At 37.5% G+C, this 21,057-nt stretch overlaps 3 protein-coding genes across 3 annotated transcripts; 2 read left to right on the plus strand and 1 right to left on the minus strand.

Moving 5' to 3' along the window:
- The first annotated feature begins 1,893 nt into the window (after nucleotides 1-1,893).
- On the plus strand, nucleotides 1,894-12,635 carry zpr1 (ZPR1 zinc finger). Its single transcript, XM_067432747.1, has 13 exons — nucleotides 1,894-2,148; nucleotides 2,260-2,421; nucleotides 6,655-6,745; nucleotides 6,899-6,969; nucleotides 7,171-7,257; nucleotides 7,353-7,475; nucleotides 7,568-7,691; nucleotides 9,666-9,736; nucleotides 9,842-9,931; nucleotides 10,757-10,867; nucleotides 10,956-11,045; nucleotides 11,286-11,351; nucleotides 12,071-12,635. Exons 1-13 carry the CDS (start codon nucleotides 2,032-2,034, stop codon nucleotides 12,188-12,190), a joined length of 1,323 nt encoding a protein of 440 aa, XP_067288848.1. The 5' UTR covers nucleotides 1,894-2,031; the 3' UTR covers nucleotides 12,191-12,635.
- Nucleotides 12,636-14,573: 1,938 nt separating this feature from the next.
- Nucleotides 14,574-15,511, minus strand: h2ax1 (H2A.X variant histone family member 1). The gene has a single exon (XM_067433043.1). It carries the CDS (start codon nucleotides 15,420-15,422, stop codon nucleotides 15,036-15,038), a length of 387 nt encoding a protein of 128 aa, XP_067289144.1. The 5' UTR covers nucleotides 15,423-15,511; the 3' UTR covers nucleotides 14,574-15,035.
- A 170-nt stretch (nucleotides 15,512-15,681) lies between these two features.
- On the plus strand, nucleotides 15,682-16,544 carry hist2h2l (histone 2, H2, like). Its single transcript, XM_067433044.1, has one exon. The coding sequence runs from the start codon at nucleotides 15,745-15,747 to the stop codon at nucleotides 16,123-16,125; it is 381 nt and encodes a 126-aa protein (XP_067289145.1). The 5' UTR covers nucleotides 15,682-15,744; the 3' UTR covers nucleotides 16,126-16,544.
- Nucleotides 16,545-21,057: the final 4,513 nt, after the last annotated feature.

A 21,057-nucleotide genomic window follows, 5' to 3' on the forward strand; every position in this document is an offset into this window, starting at 1 on the left:
GTATTTCACAATATTGCTTACCCCAAACGGTAGTGTAACATAATATAATATATTAATATGCTTAGTTTCAAAACCTTCCTCATGAATGATCAGTATCTACACTGACAATATCTGGACTTTGGCAGAATATTTCAGTGTTGAAAATCTGGAGCTGAAAATGTATTCTAAACCGGGAAATATTTTTAGGGGGAAAAAAATAATTATTTAAAAGTAACCATTGTATTTCTATTTTGTTATTTTTTTAGATTTATATCTATGTAATTCTGTAGATTTTATACATTTTCTTCACTTAATCTTGTGTTTATATCTGGATATTTATGTGAAGATTTTAAAGGTTACCATTGGCATAAGCATCAGTGTTGGGTGGTTGAATAAAAGATATTTTAATTTCTATGACAGCCCCCTGACAGCGTCACTAAAGTGTCGTCACTGTCTGCTAGAATAGATAAAAACACAGGCACAGGAAGGTCTTTATTAGGTTCGTAAGGGAAAAAAACAAACACATGACCAAATTCACACTACCCACTGACCATTTCACCACCAGGCAAAAAACAAAAACACTTCCCCATTTTCATACACCAAGAGTGCAAATCATACGTTATTACGTCTCTCTCACACACAATTAAGTATTGTTACAGACATAGCCTAATTGCGTAACCTGTTACTTTATCTGTTCTTTAATAATAGATATTCTACATTGTTACAATATAGAGAGTCAGATATTTTCTGCCACCGAGTGCCGGTTTACACAATGCTGGTTTGCTATGAGTAAATATAGATCATGTTCTGGCATGGGTGATCAAAATAAAGTCCACTGCACAGGAACCATGTGAATACATTTAAACAAAACATACATTTAAACAAAAAAGTGTCTTTCGGGGGCCACTGAGAATTAAAAATGTGTGTATTAATAGAATCCACAGACTGTAAAAAAATAGAATTGGCCCATGGTTTACACTGAAGGCATGAGGCAGAGACAGAAGCTGATGGAGCGCCATCTAGTGGAAGCAACCACCAATGACAGCAAAATAACAGTTTCAAAAACTTGGTGGGGCCGCATTATTTAGTGCTTGTTTATTTTAATGTATTTTGTAGTGTTGGTTGGTCACACTTGATTAGATGATTCATATGATTTTTTTTTTTTTTTTTTGAAAATTCAGGATAACTTTTATGTTTATGTTTATTATTTGTTTGACATGGACCATGTGCAAGTACATTAATCTTACAAGAGAAAAGATGCTTCACACCAGATTTAGCTACAGCTAATTCCATCCTAATTTATTATTATATGTTTATTAAATGTAAAGCATTGCTATTGCTTTACAGTACATTTTTAAAAATACCATTGATTTGTTTAATAATAATAATAATAATATAATTATATGAATATTTAAATGTTGCATTTCGCAGGTAGATCAAGACTGCCTTTAGACTTTTAAAAATGTACTGTAAGGGAATATTAATATTTGCTTATATTTTAAAAACTATTACAAAAATGAAAAATGACGTGTTTGGGTGAGTTTATAATGTAATGCATTTCTCATAATGTAAAAATTGTTATTGCATTATTAGCTCAAGCTACATTTCGAGAACATTATTACATTATGTGCAGTTATGAGTTGCTAAGGTGTTTTTGAGACCAGCATTAATTAACAATGCTCCACAAATCCTGGATGTTATTGTGAATGTGAAAGTATTTTAATTTATCCAGCAACTGTATAACCGTTATTGCTGTATTGTGTTCACGATTAAAGACGAGTTTGCATTTATTATAAATACATGATATCTACAAGATATCATGTAATGAGCAATGACATTAATGGATGCACTAGCTAACAAAATATATGTAGTCGAGACTTTTATTTTGACACGTGACGGTGACCCGGTGGTGATTCCGCACACATGAGGATATTAGAAACGTGCGAACTGCGAAAGCTGCTGGAAACTTCTAGCAGAACCACACTCATTAATAACCAATTCTACCAGACAAACAGTCCGTTTATATACATTTAACCTAAAGTACCTGACAAGATGTCAGTTATAGAGGAGGAGCGCGTCCGCGGCAGCGTTTTTAAGGACATTAATGCAGACGATGAAGATCATCAACCTACAGTGATTGAGAGTTTGTGCATGAACTGTTATAAAAATGTATGTACATATACCGGTTATTTATTATTAGTATTAGGTAATGCATATATCAAGTAATACATTTTAACAGATTAATACATTTAATTAATTTCAATTGTATGACCTGTCCAGGGAAGCACACGTCTTCTGCTTACTAAGATCCCTTTCTTCAAAGAAATCATCATCAGCTCCTTCACATGTCCACATTGCAACTGGACCAACACAGAGATCCAGTCCGCTGGCCGCATACAAGAGCAGGGCATCCAGTACATCTTACAGGTCAAGACCAAACAGGTAACGTTACGGGCTGTTCACTTGGACCTTAAGCTGATGTTTAAATATTAGTATTGATTCGTATAACTGTTAGTTATTATTGATTAGTGATGTCCGGGCGGGTCAAGTAATTATAAACATTTCAAATATTACGGGTGAATGAGAGAGAAATCATTAATGTGTTGATTTTAATAAAGATCCATTTCACGGTAACGTCTAAACTCAAGTAAGTGCGTCAGTCTTTTAGTTTTCCACAACAACGTACATCTAAACCGATCAAAGAAAACATGCCTAGAGCACCTCCTAGTGATCAGATAATAGAAAACACAAAGAAAAACCCCACATGAGATATCACCCCATGTGGTGAAAATCTAGATTTTAATTTGTTTGTGTGGTGTTTTTAAAAATATGCTTACAAACAAACCATGTGCAAATTCACAAGTCAACAGCATTGCTGAGTATTTTCTCATCGCTGGTGTTTCTTACGTCACAAACTACTTTGTAACCAAAGCCATGCAGGTAACCTCATCATGAGTTTATATGAGCCTCGTTTTGCTCATGTAAACTATTCTAGCTCAAACGCTCTGGGAAAACATTTAGATGATAACGGAAAAAGTTGTTGGGAGCTTAGTTACGATGTCGTTGTGTTTGTGGGACTGTTCGTTTATAGCCTAACTTCAGCTTTTTACTTCTGGCAACTGCGGCTTCAGAATTCATGAAAATTCTGTCCGTCTGGTACCTGCAAGTATCATACGCTTTTTGTGATTTCCGGAGCGTGTTTTTTTTGTTTTGGTTTTTTTGCAACAATTCAAACGCCTATTGGAAAATTGGTTTTGGTCGAGGGAACCAGTGGGATGTTAAATGCCAGTCTGCCTACAAAGTGATGATATACCTGCACCACTCTATGATGTTTTAACATGGTCAAATTAATGTAAAAGCATCAGGATGGGCTTCATTTGTATTGAGCTTTAGGATGCAAAGCTGAGCGTTTAAGTTTCATTTGTGACAGTTTGCGTGTCAGGTTGCTCATTAACCGCTAAACCAATGTTGACCCAAGACAAGTAGTGTTAACGTAAGACCAAGAGTCAGGAGTGAAATTAATTAAAATAAACATTTACTGAATAATAGTTTGCAGTTTCATAAGCAGAAGTCAGCTTCGAGTTTCACTAGGAGTTTTGCCGTCTCTATCCCTCTCGTCATGCCATACATATAATTTGGCTTTCCTGTAGCTCAACCAGTAGAGCATGGTCTAGCAACGCCAAGGTCATGGGTTCGATTCCCAGGGAGAGCAAGAACTGACAATAATGTAAAAATGTGTACCTTGAATGCAATGTAAGTCGCTTTGGATAAAAGCGTCTGCCAAATGCATGCATAAATGTACAATTGTCCCAACAGTTAAACTGTTTTCAAGGTCTATCCACGTCGTTATTGCAAGGTGGATGATTCTGATTGGCTCTGAGAAAATGCACAGTCATGGTAAATTTCCACATATCGTCAGTTAATCAGATACACGTTTCTATAGATCACGTGTTGAAGCCTTCACCCTGGAATTAGGCACGTAGTGACCTTCCAGTTCTAGAGCAGGCGCCAGCAGAACAACAAGTCTTAGGATGCCCATTTTTCTCAACACTGATCTATAACACAGAATATTGTACACATACAAAGATACACAGTCTGTCCAAGGTTGGAGCTGATTAAGCTCCAGTTCTGACCAGAAACTTTCCCAAAGCATACTGATAACGTGGTTTCTCTCAGTGAGAGTACAGACAGTATTACAGGCAATATTCATCTTCATTCTTTGGTGTTTCAGTAAAAGGAAATTTGAAATGAATCAAATATCATCAAAATTAAAGACAAATCCATATTTCATATCAAACAAGAAACAATCAGTGTTTTATCAGTCAGAATAAGCAAAATAATAACTAAAAATATCATTTTTAAAATGATTTATAGGAGAATAAATATTAAGGCTTTGATTATAAATGTAATTAGTTATATATATATATATATATATCAGAATCCCCCCTTTCACCAGACAGTTTACACACTGAGCTGCTTGAAGCGCATGAAGCGACCAGCATTAATATCTATGAATATGTATCAGTAGCTTTATTTTCACCCCCAAATAGTGGAACAAGCTGTAAGCTGTCAGTAACGTGTGTGTGCTTGTGCTTTCATTGACTTGCGTAATTTAAATCTCAAGCTTTTATTATGTTTATAGCTCCTAACTCCTAAAACAAGCTGTGTTACTATGATAAAGGAAAAACTCAAAATGTAGATCTGTGTATGAGATATACTTCATCTGAATGAAATGCATGCACCTCTCTCGCTTTTGCTTGCGTGCCATATAGGGCCAGATTTACTATCAGCTTGCACCAGCGCAAACCGTCTTTTGATGATAAAAAACTACTGTCAGGATTTATTAAAGACACGCAGTGAAAAATTAGTGCTGAAAAGGCGTGGACAGTTATTTTTGCACCTGACCTTATTGCATATGCATTTGTAAGAGTTTCCCTTTCAGTTGCAAAATTTATGGGAGGAGAGCATTGAAATTAATCATGTAAGGTGATTTACTCAAGGGGGTAATCTAGCACTCGGAAAGCGTTCCACCTGTAGGATCGGCCATTGATAACCAAGCCATCACCTGCTGTTAGCATCCCATTCTTTTTTGAGTCACTTTGACAGTGAATACCTTTAGATCTGAGGCGTTTAAAGACTCAATTTGTCCATTGTTTATTTATAAAGAAACACGACAATGCATAAAAGGCTCCGTTACTCCATTACGGTTATTTACCGCCCCCCCAAAAAGCACGTCTAGACTAACTGGTAGATTGTGTTGGTCTTTATTTAAATGGTCCAGCTGCGTCTGTATGCTTTCATTTGTGCGTGGTCAGTAGATCACGTGGAGAACTGCCCACCCCCATTTGCTTTTTTGGAATTGCACTTTGATGCAAAGTTGCCCTGTTTATTAAATCTAGCCCGTAGTTTCAAGTGGTACTCACTGCAGAGGCATCCAGCCCCTCCTCTCTGGAGGTCCAATGGGGTGGAGGGATAGAGTTGTGGGTTGAATATTCTAGCTCCACCCATTAAGCCCAAATTATATTTGCTACTCCTTGCTGGAGATCTAGTGAGGAGGAGCTAGATGTATGCTCCACCCATTTGCTCTGCAGTGAGCACCTTCTGTGTAGCTTAGCGACCTCTGGTTTAGGCTATTAAATAGGGCTGGGTATCGATTCAGATGTTCCGATTTCGATTCACAAGCCCTCAAATCATTTTGATTCTCGATTCAACTCGTATTAATATAGATTTAATACAAATACTATAGGTATTTATTAAAAAGAACAGTGAACATAAGTGGCGATTTTTATTTTAGGTACACCTTAGTACATTAAAACAGAACGCATCTCTATATTTCAAATCCATACAATTGTTAAATACAATTTTGATGGAACTTTATTATAAAGTTATCTGAGTTATCTATTATAAAGTATTTTATGGATGTTTTGAAATATTTATTCTAAAACATAAAAAGGATATTGGATGATTTTTTTTTAGCAATTTTCAGTACACGACAAGCTTTTCTTTCTATTTTGCCGTTCGTCATGTGTGCATTTACTTTTCATACCAGAGAAACGCGCTCATTATTTTTTTAGTCTTTCGTACGTGCTTAAGTGACTGCTGAAGTTTGATCCTAATGTAAGGCAAGCATTCGCGTGTATGTGATCTATTTTTAGCGGGTGTGCTTGGCTGTGTGTGTATTGTCACATCAAATGGTTCCGCAGATTTTTAGTATTACTACAGCATTTCACCTCAGCATTATAAAAGGCGACAACGCACCGGAAGCTGCCATTTAAACACTGAATGGATAAATGATGTGCGCCTCTCGCGTCTTTGTAAGATCATGCAAGGAAAATGGGTGACATCTAGTGGAGAAGACCAGTAATTAGATATACGTTAATCTTATGTTCAATGTAAGCGGAAATAAATATGGAAAAAAATCGATTCGTGGCCTTTGAAAATCAATTCTGAATCGACCAGATTTTAAAAAATGATTAATCGAAAAATTGCCCAGCCCTACTATTAAAGAACTGTATTTTCACCAAAGAAGAGCTTTTGCTTTAAATAAATGTTCATTATCGAGAATTTGAATAATTGTAATGTGATGGGTGCGGATCTCTAAATCAGAGTATCATAGCTGTGGGTGGGTGGCATGCAATGTAGTCAGATTTAAAAGTAGTTTTTTCTTTTGTGCAGGACATGAATCGAGAGGTTGTGAAGACTGACAGCGCGTCCACCAGAATTCCACAACTTGATTTTGAAATTCCTCCTTTCACACAGAAGGGCTGTAGGTTATGTATTTTTCTTTTTGCTCTTTAACTGAAGTACAAGTCTGTTGTTTAGACTTAAATCCAATTACAGCCTGTGTAAATTGTAATATAATAAATAATGTTTGCATGTTTATCAATAATTACGTTTTTTCTTCTTTCTGATGGGTTAGGCTTGTCAACAATTGAGGGCCTTCTGGACAGAGCAGTGGCGGGTTTAGAACAAGACCAATCTGTTAGAAAGGTGTGTGTTTTATCTGTGCACCTCAGATTAAATATTTTTTTAATAGCCTTGTTTATTCTATATCTTCATCAGGTGTGAAGTATGTATTCAAAGCGTTCTGTTTTATATAGAGGATATTTGTCTCTATGTATTATAAAGTGTTCTGTTAATGTTCCTATATATTTATAAAGAGTTCTGTTTGTGTTCCTCTCCACATTGCAGGCAACAGATCCAGTTGTTGCTGAAAAAATAGATGAATTCATCCAGAGGCTGAAAAAACTTAAAGAAGTTGAAGAGGAATTCACAATAGTACGTTTTGTGATGGCAAACTGCACTATGCAATCGACAAATATTAAACCGTATTATCACAAACGAATGAATGCCGCATTGTCTTCTGTCTGCAGGTTATTGATGATCCATCAGGGAATAGTTTTATTGAGAACCCGTTTGCGCCTCAGAAAGACACGGCACTCTCTGTAACATATTACAACAGGACAGCTGAACACAACGCTGCGCTAGGAATAGAGGTGAGAAACATCTGTTCTGCTGTTGACGACACCTGTGTGTGCAGAACTGCAAGATCGCAGTTTCTTCAGCTTCTACCATCTCTTTTTTTTAGGTAGAGGAAGAACAAGATGAAAAACCAGGTGATGATTTAGACACAATGAGAAATGAGGTGTTAGTGTTTAACACTAACTGCCCAGAATGCAACGCTCCAGCCAATACAAACATGAAGCTTGTCCGTATCCTTTAAAGCACGCAAGCAAACGACATGCATTTTCAAATGAATCTTTGTGTGTTAAATTGCTAACTGGATAACAGGCTTTTTATGTCGATTTCCATCGTTTTTTTAATTTTATGTTCTGCTTTACAAATTTATTTTAATGCAGAGAAAATTGTTGTTCAATAAATGATAGTACCAAGGTAAGGGTGGGCGATGTGACAAATCGTATATATCACGATATGCGTCATTTTATTTCACTATAATGAAATACATCATCACAATATAAATATTTGTGCTTTAAGCAATAATTGATGACAATATGAAAATACAATACTTGTCACCATTTTTGATATCACAAAAAAATACAAGTAAAAGATAAAATGTAAAAAAAAAATCTCAAGCTGACTGAAGACAAGTAAAAGAAAAAATAAAGAAGCTATCTGATCTGATTTGAAGATCTGATTTGTTTTCCTTGCATTCTGATCCACTTTCAAATGTGGTTTCAAATCAGATACATATCCGATATCTTGACAGCTGACCTCTGTCTAACACGTCTATCCGATTCCCCTTTGAATTCCAAAATACCTCAATAAAGCAAGGCCACAAAGACCAGTCGTATTATGAAGCAGACGTGCCTGTATGAGCTCGCACTGAAACTTAGACATTCATTTACATTTATGCATTTAGCAGATGCTTTTATCCAAAGCGACTTACAACTGAGGAGTACAGGAAGCGATCTGTCATGAAGAGGCGAAGAACGCAAAAAATGCCCTACATACAAAGATTTGGATATTACTCAGAGTAGCAAAAACCAGAATAGGGAGGGAAATGGGGAAAAATAGGGAGGAAGAGGAATTTTTTTATTCTTTTTTTTTTATGATGCTTCATTCAGAAGTATAGAAGCTGGTTTTCAACCTAGTCATTCTGATAAATGTAATCTTAGTTACCACACTACTTTAGGGACTTTCCCGCATGGTAGTTCTAGGAACTGGCCACCAGGTTGGTTCCCAGAGAACAAAATATTCCTATAGAGTAATTTTCCTGGTTTTAATTGCACCGCCAATATGAATTGATGTAGCGCAAGCGGTGCTGGTTGTTTTCACTGAGAACGCCAGAGCCTGAGCACACAGTGCTCACATATTCCGTCTTCACTAGTTAACGATCTGTTTAACAGTCCTGTCTAATACGTTATTAGATAGAACTTTAATACAAAAAGTAGACCTTATATGAAAAAGTATTCACGTTTGCCGTGTGGCTGATGCCCAATGTCATGAGCTGAGCAGAAATACATAATCATGTTTTGCCGCTTGAGCGATAATCACTTTAATCAGTGGTGTTCCCTTCACTATAATCATAATGATATGCATGATTGGCATACGTCACTGGTAGTTCTTATTGATTAAACCATACTCTGAAGTTGTGGAGAATTTAATTCCCCCAAAAAGAGTTCCTGGAACTAAAATCGTTCCTAGTTCCTACAATGCGAACACACCAAAAAAGGTACTTCCACAATTACTTCTAGGAGCTATGAAATTGTTCCTCTTGTGTGAAAGCCCCTTTTATTTCCCCATAGATAAAATAACAAATAAATATGAGGTGTTTTCTGGTTCTATATTCATTCAGTCAAACATCCATGACACTTTAGCCATGCTGTCAAATAGTCATAGTCACACATTGAGAATTACAAAATAATTTTATTACGGCCATTCAAAACCATAGGGCCAATCATGTCACATTGTAAAGTGATCACCAATAAAATAATTTTAGCCTGGGATTAATGTAAACCGATATCAGATGCTAGTCGTGTAAAAAGGGATAAATGGCAAAAAAATGGATTTGGCCAAAAGATCAGATCTGTGCAGTAAAGTGTCATGGACCCCCCCCCCCCCCCCCCACCACCACCACCACCACCAATAAAACAGACATGAAGTCTAACAGTTGTGGGTCATAATTTAAAGAAAACAGTTTATTAGTCTCTTTAACCCTACTGCAGAAATTCCACACTTTAAAGAGGTCATTATAATGGCCACTAACTGCGACAGCTGTGGACATCGCACCAATGAGGTTTGAATAATAAAGCATACTATACATTTGTGTATTTTACATTTTTCTTACATTTTTTTGCTGATGTGTTCTGTTCTGGAATTCATCATTGACATCATTAAATAGGTGAAATCAGGAGGAGCCACAGAAGAGCTGGGAACCAGAATAACTCTCCATGTAACAGACCCTTCAGATATGTCCAGAGACCTGCTGAAGGTGGGTTTGAAGCCATATTATTTTATTGTTTATTTTTACAGGGACAATGCACAATTAATAGTAATTGCACCAGAGTTAGCTAACAGCTAATTTACATCTGCTGTCCCTGGGTAGGTAAACAAATAAAATAACATGCACATACAACATCACTATAACCTACATATCCATGATGCAATTTATAAAACAAGGAATTTACAAACAGTCATTAATGGTTGCAAATTTGTTCTAATAGTAGCCACTGCTTAAGCTTAATTTTAAAAATGTTGAAGCTGTCAATATTTCTGATGTTTATAGGTAAGAAATTCCATATCCTCACTGCTCTAACTGAAAAAGCTTTATGACCAAAGGCTGTTTTTCTAAACTGTGGTACCAAATCTCCCCTCACAGAAGCTCTAGTCCTTCCGGCACTACCGTTATCTGCCAGGCATCCCCTAAGAGGAGGAGGAGCAAGATTATTGATAATTCTATACATCAGGCATACATCAGTGTAAAATACAAAGTTATTAAACTTACTCAATATGGTACAATAGTGATAATCCCTTGGTTTTTTGTCTAGTACTTTCAAGATTTATTTATGAAGAGAGTACACAGCTTTAAGTGTAGTCGCACCTGCCTGTGACCAAGTTGTTACACAGTACGACAAATGAGGGAGAATCAACGTATGAACAAAAAGTAATGCAGCTGATTGAGTCAGATGGTGCCTGATGCTTTTAAAATTATTTAAATGAAATGTAACATTATTTTGTAACTCTTCTTACTTGCTGACACTGTGAGCATGCTTTAGTGGTTCATCATTCACGAGTGTTGTGTGTGTGTGTGTAACAGTCAGAGACATGTAGCGTGTTGATCCCCGAGCTGGAGTTTGATTTGGGGATGGCGGCTCTCGGAGGGAAGTTCACTACGCTCGAAGGACTCCTCAAAGACATCAAAGATCTGGTACGAATCAAAGCCCAGCTAACAGCTTTGGTTATCATCAACAAACAGCCTCTCTTATGCTTATTTGGTGCTTTTATGCTTATTTTAGATTGTTTCAAAAAACCCCTTCATGTGTGGAGACAGCTTTACAGCGGACAGAGCAGAGAAACTGCAGCTTTTTGGACAAAAGATTGACAAGGTTTGAACGATGTTACTAACATTTCTATTAATGTTCCTTACTGTTAAATGCAATGGCAATATTCTCAATATGGGGTCTAAAAAGAAACACATTTATAATTTTTGAAAATTGTTAATTATAGGCTTATTAAATGTATACTTTTTTAAATAAATTATATAAAGAGAATATATATTTTTTTTTAATATGTAAATTTGTCAAGAATTGTCAATAAGTTAATGTGTTTGCAAAAATGTTTTGTAGATAATTGCGGGGGAAATGGATGTGCATATCATCCTGGATGATCCGACAGGCAATAGTTATCTTCAGGTGAGGCCAGTAAAAAAATATTTTTTTTTTAAACATTGTTTTCTTTAAAAGATCTTAAGATATCCTATGGTTAAGCCTAAAGTGCCACTATTATGATATTTTTTTTATTTGGCGTTTCCTACAACAGTTTTACATGCATCAAAGGTCAAAAAACACTAGTTATTCAACCCGAACCTCCATCGCAGAACGTTTCTCAGAGATACGCTACTCATTTTGAGGTTCATTATGAGATGTTGAGCTGTAATTCCTCACCATCAGCATTAACAAGTGTGTGTCCATCAACAAACCCATGTGTGTGTTTCTGATTTGTTGCGGTGCACATGCGGGAACTGTATCAATAACAGCGCATACGTGAGCCCAGCACTAACGTCAATGACTGATGGATCATAAATCTGGCTCCATCCTTTATCTTTACTCACAGTAGTACGAACGACAGACGATCTGTATTAATACACAGAGATTTAGGTAATAGAGGCCCACAGCTGATGAGCAGAAGAGTTTCAGTAAGACAGTCATAACATGAGTTAGTCGGAAACTTACATATATACATCAATAATTATTCATATTTACAGGATGTGTTTCTGAGCTGCGTGAAAGGGAATATTTGAAAAAACATAATAGTGGCACTTTAATGTCTTCAATTGTGTGATTTAAAATATTTGGATGATTATATCTTGTTCTTGTTATGTGAAGGCTAATAACCCGACTCCTTTTTGCAGAATGTTTATGCCCCAGATCCAGATCCGGAATTGAAGATTGAAAAGTACACCAGGACCTTTGAGCAGAATGAAGACTTGGGGCTCAATGACATGAAAACCGAAGGGTACGCAGAGAAATAGGCTTTAAGTCTGAGAAATTGGAGATTGTTACTATATGCCAAATTCTGTTGATCTCATTATAACATTATTTAATTAACTTTTACATTTATCGTGATTTCATGTAATTAGCACTTCTGAAAACCATGTTGTCTTTAAAAGCATCATTATAATTTGAGATTTTGGCTTGAATAAATGCAAGGTTGTACATTTTCCTTGCTGCCTATTAAATAATTTTTAAGTTATGGTCATATTGGCTATGAAACACTTTTGTTATTTAGCAATGTAACAACAAAATTGTTACAAAGTTTTTGAAGTACTTAAAACTAGACACTTAATAAAGTAGTCTACGCAAACTACAGATGTGAATTCTGTGGACGCATTTTTTTTTCCATTAAATTGGACTGACTTATAAAGGCTGTAATATAAAAAGGTTTGTTTGTAAAATAAATGAGTTTCAAATATGTAATGTGGTGTTGATCTATTTACGCTTAACTTTTCTAAGTGGATTAAGAAATCAAATTAACAATGGCTTCATAATAACATCGAAACATGCTTCAGCTAATAGATATTGACTGAGTTTGCTGAGGCGCTCTGTTTTGTTTACATAAACCTATAATTAGTTTGACCAATGTTTACATTGAAATTTGCCCTTTTCTAATTAGCCATCCTTAATATAGTTACTATGATAAATATAGCAGTTTTTGAGTCTCTTAAGAATGGCGCCCAAAAAAGCCATTACAGGACAGTCCTTTTAACAGGAAACAACAACGTTCTCAAGTTAAGAAACATTATGCATTCTCGAGACTGCCCAAAATGTGTACATTAGCTTAAATATAATGGTATGAATAATTATAGTCCATCCAGAAAGTATTAACAGTTAAGTATTAAGCTTCCCTTTTCCTGCATTTTATGTTTTACAGCGTTATTCCCAAATGGATTAAATTCATTATGTCCTCAATTCTACAAACAATACCCCATAATAACAACGTGAAAAGTTTGTTTGAAATTTTAGCAAATTTCTCATATGAGAAAGAGGAGAAGAGAAAGAAAAAAAAAATCACATGTACATAAGTATTCACAGCCTTTGCCATGACACTCAAAATTGAGCTCAGGTGCTCCTGTTTCCACTGATCATCCTTAAGATGTTTCTACAACTTGATTGGAGTCCACCTGTGGTAAATTCAGTTGATTGGACATGATTGGAAAGACACACACCTGTCTATATAAGGTCCCACAGTTAACAGTGCATGTCAGAGCACAAACCAAGCCATGAAGGCCAAGGGGGAAAAAATCCAGAAGAACAACCACAAATCAGGCCTGTATAGTAGTGGCCAGACTGTACATCAGAGCCCACCAAGAGTTTGCCGAAAGGCACCTGAAGGACTTAGACCATGAGAAGCTAAATTCTCTGGTCTCATAAAACAAAAATTGAACTCTTTGGCCTGAATGGCAAGCATCATATCTGGAGGAAACTAGGCACTGCTCATCACCTGGCCAATGCCATCCCTACAGTTAAGCATGGTGGTGGCAGCATCATGCTGTGGGGATGTTTTTCAGATAGCAGGAACTGGGAGACTAGTCAAGATTGAGAGAGAGATGAATGCAGCAATGTACAGACATCCTTGATGAAAACCTGCTCTAGAGCACGCCGGACCTCAGACTGGGGTTAAAGTTCATCTTCCAACAGGACAATGACCCTAAGCACACAGCCAAGATAAAGGAGTGGCTACGGGACAACTCTGTGAATGTCCTAGAGTGGCCCAGACTTGACCCTGATTGACCAATCTTGTAGCACCATACTTGAAAAGACTTGAGGCTGTAATTGGTACCAAAGGTGCTTCAACAAAGTATTAAGCAAAGGCTTGTTATATATAAATTTGCAAAGATTTTAATCAAACGTTGTCATTATGGAATATTGTTTGTAGAATTTTGAGGAAAATAATGATTTTAATATATTTTGGAATAAGGCTGTAACAACAAAATGTGGAACTGAGAATATTCCAGATGCACTGTACATGATGGGTTATTTGTTGTAGTTAAATTATTTTCTTTATTTCTGCACAATAGTTTAATATAAATTTAAGTTTGAGTAAATGTCTGTTGCTTACTTTTATTGAAGCACAATGAGCAGTTGTTGGCCAAGTAAATTATGATTGTCAATATTGTGACATGACACGTCATGTGATGTCAACATGGTGGTGCCCATGAGAGGAGACCTGCTCCAGTTTTAAAGGCTTTCGATCTAAATCTTCAGCTCATATTTACGTAATTTAATGATGTGCTATCAAAAGGGAAGAAAAACAAAAAACGAAGTGCTCTCTTTATACCGTAGCTTAATATTAGAGTTTCTCTTTTAGACTATTTAAGTCATGCAGCACAATGCGGCTTCCAGAAAAACAATGAATCACTGGGTCTTTGTGCCTTCCACTGGCACGTAACATTTATTGAAACAACATAACCACCGAACAGCAGATAAAGGACATGACTTGCATGTAATTTAAAGCAGTGACAAATAAAAATGTAACCAACATTGGTCCATGTACAATAAACTACTAATGTTCGTTCACCCCACAAAATGGAGTTTCAGCAAGGATAGTCCACCGTGATGGCAGGTAAAATGTCCCATGGCCATTTATAGCCAGTGGTGGTGTAGCGCTTGTGTGAGGGAGTGCGGCTGTCCAAAAGAGCAAATCATCATTCATTAGAAAGGAGGAAGAAAGAAAGAAAAATATTCAAAGTGTACATGATGCAGCTGTCGTCTTCATTAAAACAAACACAATATAACGCGGAGGAGGAAACATAACATAGCTTGGACTCAAACTAGTGGAGCTGCGTTTGTGTCATTGTCCATGGTCGCGAAGCCCCGTTACTTGCTCTTGGCAGGCTTCTCGGTTTTCTTGGGAAGCAGCACCGCCTGGATGTTTGGAAGCACTCCGCCCTGCGCGATGGTAACACCGCCTAAAAGCTTGTTGAGCTCTTCGTCGTTGCGGACAGCCAGCTGCAGGTGACGCGGGATTATTCTTGTTTTCTTGTTGTCTCGGGCTGCGTTCCCGGCCAGCTCGAGGATCTCAGCCGTTAGGTATTCCAGGACAGCGGCCAAATACACGGGGGCTCCTGCGCCTACGCGCTCGGCGTAATTTCCCTTGCGTAGTAATCTGTGTACACGTCCGACTGGAAACTGAAGCCCAGCTCTGGATGAACGAGACTTCGCCTTTGCGCGGGCCTTCCCACCGGTTTTCCCTCTTCCAGACATGTTTTGACAACAAAGGAGCCGACTGTTTTGCTAGTAACGTCCTGCTTAGTGTTGGTAGGCAAATGCGCTTTCGCCTGTGATGTAAGCAGGGATTGGTATATATACCCTGACGTGTGCTCTGACTGGATAGATCCACTCAACATCAAACAACCAATCGCCGCTCGGAACATCCATGACGCGAGAACGCCGTCCTATCAAAACCGAGACTATGCTTACTCTAATTTGCATACCGACTCTATAAATACGGGGTAGAAATATGCGCAGCTCGTTCGCACACCATAACGGTCCTGTGACAGTTAAGCTGTTGTGAAAAACCGGTACAATGCCTGAACCTGCGAAGTCAGCGCCCGCTCCCAAAAAGGGGTCTAAAAAAGCTGTCACCAAGACCCAGAAGAAGGGGGATAAGAAAAGGCGTAAGACCAGGAAAGAGAGTTATGCCATTTACGTGTACAAAGTACTGAAACAAGTCCATCCGGACACCGGCATCTCATCAAAAGCTATGGGCATTATGAACTCGTTTGTAAACGACATCTTCGAGCGCATCGCCGGAGAAGCCTCGCGCCTGGCGCATTACAACAAGCGCTCCACTATCACATCCCGGGAGATCCAGACGGCCGTGCGCCTGCTCCTGCCGGGAGAACTGGCCAAACACGCCGTGTCCGAGGGCACGAAGGCCGTGACCAAATACACCAGCTCCAAGTGAAAGTGAACAAACAAGATGGACTGGACTTTATCCTTAAGGATGGAAGACGAAACCCATCCTCTGTTGTTTGATGTCCGCATGAGGGACCCCTGGTACATCTTGAGCGAAACGCAGCTCTGGAAGAGCACACACACACACACACACACATACACAGTGCTTTCCATCTGTAACACCTGAGGTTGTTCATGTTTGATCGTATTTGCACGTGTGAACACTTGTACTATTATGGCATATGGTCGTCATTTGTTAACTCGTGTGGCTGTAAACTCAAGTTGCCGGAGGGAAACACTGTGCTTTGGTTTTTATTGATTTCTTGTATAACAAGAGTTTGCTGTACTGTCTTATGCCTGAATGTTTCTTCATAATTACCCTGCCATTTACCACAAAGAAATAAATATACTGGTTAATGGTAACAACAATCAGATTTGCGAGTTTTCCTGACAGTTAATATATGTAGCTTAATATATAATGGACTTGGACGCAATAGCCAAGGCTATAAATGTAAATAAAGCTTCTTCTTTTAAACAACATTTTAACATAACGTTGCAGATTTTACGAAAGTTTACACTAATGGCCGCTTGTCTTGCGAACAGGAGGCGGTAACCATAGCAACAGTAAGGCAGATGCTGGAGCATTGGAGGGTATGGTGAAAACAAGCGCCGTCATTATTTAGTAGATTTATTAGGCTATTATTTATAAATGTACTCATCATCACACGTTTCAGGATTTTGTATAACTGGGGAACCAAAACCGTTCGAATGGCACGGAAAATTACAGACTTTTGAGGCATATGAATGTTTTAATAGCCCTACAGAATTATGAAATCACAACGATATACAAATAAAAACCTATTAAATTGTTTAGCAATTGTATAATTAATAGCATTTATGGAATATTCTGTCGATTCAGACCATATTCGCCACTGCGTGATTATGGGTGGCATTCTAATTTCTGGAGAAGTTCCTGTCAAAAGACTCAAATATATTGGGGAATATAGGCCTATTATAAAGACAAAAAATAATCCGAGGTTATTCATGGTCTCTGTTTTTACACTTGTTTTAAATGTTCGATATTTTAATGTTCGGTGTTTGAAGGGTGATAATATAATGTCATTGGTTTGAAAATGCTTATTGCGCTTATAGACTATTACCATTTTGATGGGCCCTATCTATGTTAGCCCATTGGGGCACATGATAGTGGGCTCTAATGGGCCCCATCTTCTAGATGTTCACTTGGGTCCCAAATGGGTGCTATTAATGATGCTAAAGTGGGCTACACTAAAACCTTATGGGACTCACATGGGAAGGCACACACCAATTATTTGGCTCATGGGAAAGGTGATCTGCTTTCATTTTCATTTTTACTGTCAGATGAAGTGCTTTCATTTTCAACGTTTATTTTTATTTTTATAAATGAATGAATTAAATTCGTTTTTTTATGAGTCGGATCAAGTAGCATATTACTATTATTTATTAAATTATTATATAATCATAAAACAAATTAAATCAATTATAAAGCGAGGCGATTGGATGCTGAATCTGATTGGTTGACGAACGTTCTATGGTGTGAAATAATGTTCAGGGAAACGAACTAAAGTAGTTCCAGCAGGTCTTGAGTTCACCGCATAACAGTTCCATATCACTCCGCTAAATGATTTATGTTATTTCAGAAAGTAGGTCTACAACAGCAAAATAACCAAAACCCAAAATGACACTGACCAAGCAAATAAATATAGTAAACAATAGGGAAAAAAAAAAATTCTCCATGGTCTGTGCAAAAAACTACGATAATTACTCTTTCCTGCTCTCTCTTTTTTCCTCTCCCACTCACACAGACACACACACACACACACACACACACACACCACGGACACACGCTCGCACAGAAACATCTAGTCAGCGCGGCTCTGATGATTTTATCAGTAAAATAGTTTAGCAACTTGAAATCTTTTTGACATTTCTCACTAGCGAGGTAATAATGTCGCTGTTCCAGAGTTTCGTATTAGTAGACGCTCCTGCGAACACTGTTGTTGAGAGAGACACTGATGTTATTCACATTAGTCCACAACACTAAAACAAACCTGTCAAATGTCTTGAAATAAATCATCTGAACAATGTTTTGAGGTGTGGTAACCGTAGGCTATAGCCTAAGCGGAATAAATGACTTCGGACCATTTAGTTATTGAAAAAGAATGAAAACTATTAAAAACTATTCTTTCTATCTATCTATCTATCTATCTATCTATCTATCTATCTATCTATCTATCTATCTATCTATCTATCTATCTATCTATCTATCTATCTATCTATCTATCTATCTATCTATCTATCTATCTATCTATCTATCTATCTATCTATCTATCTATCTATCTATCTGTCCGTCCGTCAGTCCGTCCGTCCGTCCCGCCAGCCATATTTTTCTAATAATTCAACAGGCTGTTACCCATAACGGTATAAACCAAATCAGTGCAGGGAAAAAGTAGGCCTAATTTTATATATCCCAAATGTGGCTCATGCAGGACCTTCAGAATTTTTTTTGTGGCAACCTATCGGGGGCCCATTCAGCATGACGCAATCATAACCCATGTGGGACTTACAAGTTGGCTGGAGAGCAAACCTTTCTCCAATCAATTTTAGTTAAAGGGGTGGTAGCAGTACTAAAAGTTCAATGCAAACGGAGATATTGTCTTTTAAAGTTATGGCAGTTTATTGCCTACAAAAACGGCCGGTTTGGACTACAACGAGCTTCTTCCTGGGTTGGTGACATCATAAACCCTCGCTAGTCACCGCAGATGTGACTTCTGCCCGTAATGGGAAGGGGCGTGGCGTTTCCGACAACCTGTGCTCGGCACTTCAGCCAATAAAAATACAGGAATCTACATTTGGCCATCTAACCAATCTAAGACCATTGTGTTTTTCAGAGGGATGGGCTTCATAGAAGCAGGAAGCAAACAAGCCGTTTAAAGGAAAGTGGAGACAGCAGTGTGGAATAAAGGTCAAATATAAGAGAAATACGCCGTTAAAAAAAAGAAGTATTAAGACATGTTATACTGCACCCCATAAACACAACCAAGCCTAGAAAAAAAACACAGAACCACCCCTTTAAGTTATTCCTAATCCACGCAAAACAGGAAAAAAATGGATGGCCACCTTTGATATCAGGCTGTGCCGAATTCTGACCCACGGCTGATTATTACCCCCATTAGTCTCCATTATACTAGGTAGGTTTAGTATTAGGTGTGGGGTTAAAGTTAAAATTATACACAACACCGTCCTATTTTAGTATTCTTTACAAACAGGTTGGTGGCAACACAGATCCTCTTCAGAGCATCTTTAACTTAAAGAAGCCTTAAAAGTACTAACGAGGTAATCTCACGTTACACTGAAATCAGGGTATTTGTACACCATATCGTACGATTTGTTCCCTGTGATTTCATCCAGCTTGAGTTACTGGGACACATAATGGAGGCAGATGATTTGATCATGACACCCCTGCAGGCAAAGAGAGGATACTGAGAAGAAACCTCATGATCATGTTTTGACATTTGGCCTTGAATAAATGTGTGTGGCACACATCAGGTAACCAAATATACTTGAGGAATATACCTGTAGTTTTTATAGCATATTGTTTTCCTGATTATTCGTCAATTGGTACCATATAAAAATAAATAAATACATTGTCCGTAAGCATGCAGGGGTCTTTGAAGGTACTGCAGGTATATAAAGCGTCTTGGGTATATTATGGGTCCTGCTGTCCGGTCCAGAAGATTAAATACGAAAGCATGTGACTGAGGAACCAGATAGCCAGACGGACAGTGTCTTAGAAGATCATGTAATACATTGTTCCTTTCTTAATGTCGTTTTAAGAGGGGCTGTCTTTGTGGAAATAACGCACTGACGATAGCCGGCTTTGTTTGAAAGGGTGTGATATCTATTTCTAGAAAAGGATGAGGAGAGGAAACCTTTTCTCACGAAGACGGCAAATCTGAAACCACCTACACTAAAAAAAAGGATATTATGTGCATATTTAATGAAAAATAATATATATAGATTAGACAACTAACACCCCTGTTATTGTTGGTTTAAGGAAGGTATTATGATGGTCTTCGCCTTCAATTTATAAAATATAATAGTGCTTAAATTACTTGTTTTTTACAGTTTGGATTGGATTTCATCGTCATTTTGTGAAAATAAGTATACAAATAAGGCATTTATATCAACTAATGAGCAGATGACCATAAAAAAAACAGTAACACTTTAGAATAATGGTCATTAGTTAACATTAGTTAATTTATTAACTAACATGAACTAACCATGAGCAGTACATTTGTTACTGTATTTGTTCATCTTTGTTAAAGAAAATCCAGCTGTTGTTCATGTTAGTTCACGGTGCATTAAGGAATGTTAACACGATTAGTTAAATTAAATTAAATTAGTAAATGTTGAAATGATCAAAGATAAACACAGATGGACAGACATGTGTACTAATGTAGACTAATGTAGATAACTATAATGACCGTTATTCTAAGTGTTACCAAAAAAACACAAAAAAACAACACAAAACGAATGATATATTTAATCTAAGAGTCAATAGTGTCATTATGGACCATGTGTCTCACTAGGTCCTGTTTTGTAAACTTGACCAGCTTTCATCTTCAAGTGGACATATTTGTTGCATAAGGCATCATTATAATAGCAGTTAAGTGCAGCCTGATCCACAGTGATATAATGCATTAATAGAACATAAGTCAATGGAAAAGCCAAGCCATGAGCAGTGATGCTCCAGTATTCCTGACATGTCACCTGATACTGAATGAATGCTGGTCCTCATGTTCCTCCTCTGGCGTCCCGTATTTCTCATAACTCCAGCCGTTGTGTTTCTGGTGCCCTCCCTCACACCTATAGATGGAACGGGGCCGGTATAAATAGACAT

This window comes from Pseudorasbora parva, chromosome 23 (genome assembly GCF_024679245.1).
Source record: "Pseudorasbora parva isolate DD20220531a chromosome 23, ASM2467924v1, whole genome shotgun sequence".
NCBI classification, from domain to species: domain Eukaryota; kingdom Metazoa; phylum Chordata; class Actinopteri; order Cypriniformes; family Gobionidae; genus Pseudorasbora; species Pseudorasbora parva.